This window comes from Phaeodactylum tricornutum, chromosome 21 (assembly GCF_000150955.2).
Source record: "Phaeodactylum tricornutum CCAP 1055/1 chromosome 21, whole genome shotgun sequence".
NCBI lineage: Eukaryota > Bacillariophyta > Bacillariophyceae > Surirellales > Neidiaceae > Phaeodactylum > Phaeodactylum tricornutum.
The window spans coordinates 134,065-140,749 of NC_011689.1; the positions used below are offsets into that span (position 1 = coordinate 134,065).

Sequence of the window (6,685 nt, forward strand, 5' to 3'; positions counted from 1 at the left end):
GGGGTCTCCTCCTACCCTACACCTGTTTGGTTCGTGTGTACGGAAGAACCCTAGCTAGTAGGAGCAGCAGCAGTAGAAAGTAGGAGTGCGTACTCTAGCTAGTAGGAATAGGAATAGGATAGGTACCCTCTCCCCTCCCTACCGACTCACTATATAACCACGCCTCACGCACTGACTACCTCTCAACCAACCTATGTATGTATGTATGTATGTATGGCCTCGATCGATCGTTCCGGTACTGTGATTTCCTCAACGACTCTAGAAATTGCGCCGGACGGGCTTGGCTCTCTCCATCGACTGAAACGTTTGGGAACGGCACGAGTATTTAAGACGATGGATTCGCTAGCGTCCCACAACGTGCCGTTACCCTACCTCCCTCTAGTTACAGACATGGGCACGCAGGCTGGCTACTGGCGAGGCTGTCGGCGAAACGGGAAATCACGCACGAATGTCCGGTCGTTGGTCGAACGAGACATTTCGATCGTGGTTGGTTGGGAGGGGGCGGTGGAATGGAATGGATCGTACGGGACCCCCCTCCCCACCCGCGGGACGGTGCCACCCCTAGAGGGACCAACACGTGTGTCGTCCTACGTCACAGGACACGCAACAACGACACATTCCCTCGAAACGAATGACCGGACCGTGCGGCGCCCGGTTCACTACCCAAACTCGTTCGCTCGCTCGGACGGACTCGAACGATTCCCAAACGGTGCTTCCAGTTACGGTACTCGTGTGGGTAAGCGTATTTGTATGTTTGTAAGTGTGTATAGAGATAGGTACGTGTGTGTGTAAGAGTGTGGGTGTGTATGTACATTACCCACCATCGGATGGATCGATCCGTCCATCCCCACTCCCTACACACGTTCCTTCCGCACACACTAGTAGTTCACCAAACCCTCCCTTCCTCTGTTCTCTCCGTTGGGTCTCTGTCTCGAGTTGTTGGTAATCCAGTACTCGTGTGTGGTCGCTGGTAGTAAGTAGGGACTCCAAAATGTCGGGTTCCCCCACGTCCCGGACTCCGGGACGCACCGGAGCCGGAGCCGGCGTCCGACAGCGATCCAACCACAACCACAATAATAACAATAACGGTAACAGTCAACCGGGACGATCCTCACGCAACCACAACGACACGCGTCGAAACGCGTCCCGATCCAACAACAACAACAACAACAGTAGCCGACACCGCCACAAAGGGTCATCCAACCCATCTTCCGACGGGACGCAGTTGCTGCGTGACGAGGTACGTCGCGTGGACCAGCCACGAGTGTCAAAGGACACGGTAGGCACACACATATACACTCACACACACACACACACCCAACAACAACAACCACAATAATCCATTGCAGGATGTTCTCATTGCCTTTATGCCGTACCTCAAAGACAGTCATTCGGAAGCGGCACGAATACACCAAGCGTACCAGTCGGGCAGTGATCAGCGGGCCTTTCTGCAAGCGGCACGGGCCTTTTTGGAACGACAACGTCGCACTGCTCCGTCCGTAGCACCACCAGCGGCAACACCGGAACCAGCACCAGCACCCACCACGTTGCCGGCGACCAGTGCCGACGCTACGCTCTTCCCTCATCCGCCCCTTCTCCAACCGACCCCCTCGGCAATGGACCAGTCTCCATCCGATGTCCACACCATGCTGTTTGGACCCACCAGTGTGTCGCAGCATTCTCTCTTTTCCCCGTTACACCCGACGCAAACCGAATACCGTCCCGAAGCCCTCGAAGCGCGAGGACTCGATGAAGCCTCCCGTAGCCAACGTCTACCACCGCCCGTGCCCACCAATCGTCCCAACCCTCCACACACGCACCACCACCTCAACAACAACAATAATACACTCTCCATGCGCTCTTTAGAACAAGGACTGCACGACCTTTTGAATGATGAGCCCGTGGCGTCTCTACCCGTACAGGGAGCATCCATCTGGGGTGCCACTCCGGTGGACAGAATACCCCACGGTCCTCCGCCTCCGGTGACTCCGCCCCGAACAGACCCGCTCCCGTCCCACGCGTACCCCTATAACACGGTGCAGTCGACTGCGACTCCCTGGTCCAGTCCCTCCCGTACCCCAATCCCACCGGGATTGGCTCCGGTCTTCTTGGCTCCCACTCCGTCCCCGGCGGTACCGCAAACCGCTGCCGATCCCCCCAGACAACAAACACCGAAACTGTCCGAAGTCCCACCCAAGACCGCCAAAAAGGAAGCGCCCCCTCCGAAACGCTGCTGGACGTATTTTCACGAGCAGCCCGGTCGTTTGAACGTGGACGGAACATCCGGAGAAGACTCGAGCGTCGTTTTGCCTCTGGCTCCCCGCTCGGAATTGACGGCCCACTGGACGTTGCCCTTGACCTACTTGCGCCAGTACGCACTAGAACATTTGGGTCCCCGCGTAGGCTTGGAAAAAGTCCTGGCCGGACTCTCTGTGGGTCTCTTTCGACGGGGCTGCACCGAAAACGGCTCCCAGGCGTCAATCATTTCCAAATGCGTCCTCGGTGAGAACAACCGCACCTACAAATTCTGGAAGGACGCCGCATCCGAGTCCGTCCACGGAAAAGTCCCCTTTTACTCTCCCCGGACGCCCGGTCACGTCATACTCCGTATGTACTGGGACAAGAATCCCCTCTACACATTGGCCATGGGGCCCACGCTGCTGGTCCGGGTCACCGAAAACGAATTTGACGGCAGCGTCCGCTTTATCCTCAGCAACTTCAAGGCCAAAAAATCGAATCCGACGTCTTTGTCCTCGCTCCACTCGTTGGCGTCGGTACTGGAGACGCCTTTGAGTCGACCGAACGAGTCGGCGGCTCGCGCAACGTGGGGTTGCGTGCAAGAGGCCCGCAAAGTCCTGGACGCTTGCGCGGCGGAATACGCCAAAACCAGTGCCAAACTCTCCACGTTGGAAGAGACCGTGGACGAACTCAAGAAGCGTGTGGAGGCCGAGGAAACTTCCTCGCCGAGTGATCGTTCTCTTACGGACGGCGAAAGCCGCGACGGGGCGGATCCGCAGCTCGACTCGGATCTTACTTTGGACTTGCGGGAAAAGACCAAGACCTTGATGGGTGGACGGGCCTCCTGTGAACGCAAATGGAGAGATTCCCAATTGGCCTTTGCCAGTATCCTCCGCGCCGTCGTGAGCAATTCCACCCTGTCCGTACTACTGCGTCGGGACTTGATTACGAAAATGCGGATCGAATACGAACTCTGGTGTCCCCTGTCGGAAGAATTTGCCATTCCCAGTGACACGGCCAAAATGTGGTACGAGCCACTGAAGGATCTGCCACACACCATCACAGCGGACGATTTTCGTTTCTACGCGCAAGTACGCACGAAAATGCAAATGCGGACTCTGGGGTTCGACCCCAATCTCGTTTCCCTCGAAGATATTCTTTTCCCGCCCATTCGCGGCAAGACCAAGCAGAGAGTCATGGATGCGGGCGCGGTTGGCGTTTTCAACAACGTGTCCGCGGCCATGGGTCAATACTTTCAAAATCTCTACATGGACGAGGACCGTATCGTGCGTCAAAGACAGATGATACAAGAACGTACCCAGCACTGTGTTGAGGAGTGCGCCGCCTTCCCGCTGGGGACCAAGGTAGTCATCTTTGGTTCGTCGGCGAACGGTTTCGGATCTCCCAAATCAGACCTGGACATGTGCTTACAACTTCCCGAGGGCTCCAGATTGAACCACGAAGCAGGTGGGGAAGCCATGGCAAAATTGGCGCAGTACTTGGACACTTTTGGCATGAAGAGTGTGGATACGGCTCGTCTTACCGCTCGTATTCCCATCGTCATGTTTCAATGTCCCAACCCCATGTCCACAGGAAACGGTGAGGACGATCTAATTGAGTGCGATCTGTCCATGCACAATACTCTGGCCGTTCTGAATACGGCACTCTTGCGGACCTATGCGGAAATTACTCCCGTCACTCGTGTTTTGGCTGCCATTATCAAGCGATGGGCGAAAGCCCGCGACATCAACAATCCAGCTCGACACACTTTGAGTAGCTATGGCTACATCATAATGCTTCTACACTTTCTTTCCTATCATAAACGCAACGGCAATGGCCTCGTTTCGGCGGTCGCTCCGCCGGAAGGAAACGCGAGCTCGCGGAAGGAGTCCGACCCGTCGTCGACTCCGCTGCTACCCAACCTACAGTGGATGGATCCCGCGTGGCCCAACTTTCCTAAAGGAACGCCTTACAAAGAGCTTCGCTCGCTACCGAAAGACATAAAGGAACATCCACTTGAAGAGAAGAAGACCATTAATGCCTACTTTTACAAGCCCAGTACACCCAACGATAAGGCTCTTTTGCAAATGCTTTTTCCCGGTCAGGATCTTTCTCTTGCCATTCTGTTGGCCTCCTTTTTCCGATACTATGCATACGAATTCGACTACAAACGACAAGTTGTAAGTCTACACTCAACGGCCTCCCGTGGTGTTTTGGAACGCGAGGTCAAGGCCGAATTGGATGGGTGGAGAAACTACAGTGCCGCCTTGACTATCGAAGATCCGTTCGAGACCTTTTACGACGTGGCGCACGTTTTGCGCGGTGGATACTACCACCGCATTCGGCGCGAATTTACCGTGGCGTATTCCAAAATTGCCGACGCCTCTGCTGGACGTACAGGCAACTGGAATAAGGGAGATTTGCGATCAATGAGTGGGGAAGAGCTGGTTGACTGGATATGTGAACCCGTGTCGAGTGAATCCAACGATACCAATGCCCCTTGAATATAAAAAATATACATTTGTAAGCGAGTGTGTCGGGCCCAGTCGGATCAGCTTTCCCGAGTACCCAAAATAGATGTTAAAAATTGCGCAATCTTCCTACAGTTAATGTATCTCCTTGTCGTAAAAGTATAGCGTTTTATGAAGAAGCGCCGTGCACGTGGTTGGCGTGATCCGCAAATTTGGCAATGTATCCCATGGGGGAATCTTTCATTCGCGGCAAGTGCTGTTCGTTCCAATTTTCTACGTCCAAGCCGAGTTGGAGTAGATCGTTCACTTCGATCAATTCCTTGAACCAAAGAAGACTGGGCCACAACGGAGTTGGTAACTTTTCCCACCGGTCCAGTCCCTCATGCGCCAACACGAACGCCCTCGGCAGCATCCCTTGCCAAGGTTTGGAGGAACCGCTAAAGTGCATAAAATCACGGTAGGGAGGCACGCACTCGTAGGCAGTATTTTGAACGAGACAGGACGACTTCTTTGCCCTGGCTTCGTCCGTTGTGTAATTGTTGAACGGAGTGGTGAGATTGGCCGCCATTTGGGGTTGGCCGTCGACTGTCCCCGGCACCCAGTTTTCCACCCGTTCGCCAATGACCAGAGTTACGTCCTGTTGGGCGTACTTCAAAAAGTAGTACAGCAATCCTTGGTCGGAGTGACCGGCGTGGAAGCGCCAGGCTTGACCGTTGCGCAGGACTGCGCGCCATTCGTCTCCTGCCTTTTGAAAGTTGTGACCCCAGCCGTTCCGCCAGTCAAAGTGAGGATAAGGCAAGGTTTTGGCTTCCTCGTGGTGCCGGGCCACAATGCCTTGCAGCCGTTGCCAGGCCTTTTCGTGGGGCTCGACCATGAAAAACCCCGCGTTACAGGGCTCGCCTCGAGTAGCAATAATGAGATTGGGTCGGATGAGGGATGCTTCGCCCTGGTCCGATAGATGGAATAGGTAGTCGAGATTGGCAAGGGGGATAAGGTCGGCGTCGAGAAAAAGAACGCGTCGGTATTCGGTCATCCGGAAGACGAGGAATTTGTTGTACACGAATTCGGCGAACGAGTCGGACTCGGATTGGGGCAGCATTTTCACGCGAACGCCCAATGTATGGAGAGCGCGCATGTCTTCCGCGGGAAGCTCGGTCAGATTCGAATCGGGGGCGAGCTGTGCGAGGACCCAGAAATCGGCTTGCGAGCCGAGTTTTTGCAAGGAATGAAAGGATACGAGAATGTCGTAGATGAATCCCTTGTAGGCGGGTCGATCTTCGTGAATGGCTCCAATAACAAAAGTGTAGGCGTACGGTGACGATGGTGCTCGGGGCTGGGACGAGCCAGTGGCTAGCCAGGAAGTAGCGGCAGCGGCAGGGGTACTCGTAGTGGGTATGAACACCGGAATCGACACGGATTGATTTTGGTGCCGTCTCCTTACATTCCGCTCGTCCGGCACCAACGATTCCGGATCTCGATCGGCCGGAGATTGCAGTACGAACAGAAAGGAGGAGAAGTGGAGCGCAACAATGGCAAACATCAAAAGGTTGCGCGCGCACAGACACGTACGCACCCACGCACTGCGTGGCGGCAACGAGGCCGACCCCGACTGGTTTGGTACTGATGGGTCTGTCCCGGTTGTGCCACTGACCACAGTGTGCCGCGATGACCAAAGGTGGATGTTGGGGGTCGAAACGGACGTGGCCTTCATGACGGGAAGACACCTACCTATCTGTACAATAGAGCCGAAACCGGACCGTTTGTGTTCGTCACTTTGAACGCGCGACGTTAGCACTAATCGATGGTGGTAAGGTAGTGAAGTCGAGATGTTAGGCGCGGTTGATTGATTGATTAGTGGTGATTTGGGACTACGAGGCACCACAAGTACTAATTGTGAGGCATTTTCATTTTGTGTTTTGGTGTTGATAATTCCATTGGGCCTACTTAGTCTTTCCCAATCCGTTGTGACAAGATTG

General features: G+C 54.8%; 2 protein-coding genes across 2 annotated transcripts; one reads left to right on the forward strand and one right to left on the reverse strand.

The window, feature by feature from the left end:
- Positions 1-390: 390 nt before the first annotated feature.
- Positions 391-4,851, forward strand: PHATRDRAFT_49177 (predicted protein; the record flags this gene model as incomplete). Its single annotated transcript, XM_002183786.1, has 4 exons — positions 391-736; positions 771-776; positions 975-1,240; positions 1,350-4,851. 4 exons carry the CDS (start codon positions 391-393, stop codon positions 4,740-4,742), a joined length of 4,011 nt encoding a protein of 1,336 aa, XP_002183822.1. The 3' UTR covers positions 4,743-4,851.
- Positions 4,852-4,878: 27 nt separating this feature from the next.
- Positions 4,879-6,420, reverse strand: PHATRDRAFT_39832 (predicted protein; the record flags this gene model as incomplete). The annotated part of the gene is made up of 1 exon (XM_002183897.1): positions 4,879-6,420. One exon carries the CDS (start codon positions 6,418-6,420, stop codon positions 4,879-4,881), a length of 1,542 nt encoding a protein of 513 aa, XP_002183933.1.
- Between the last annotated feature and the right edge of the window lie 265 nt (positions 6,421-6,685).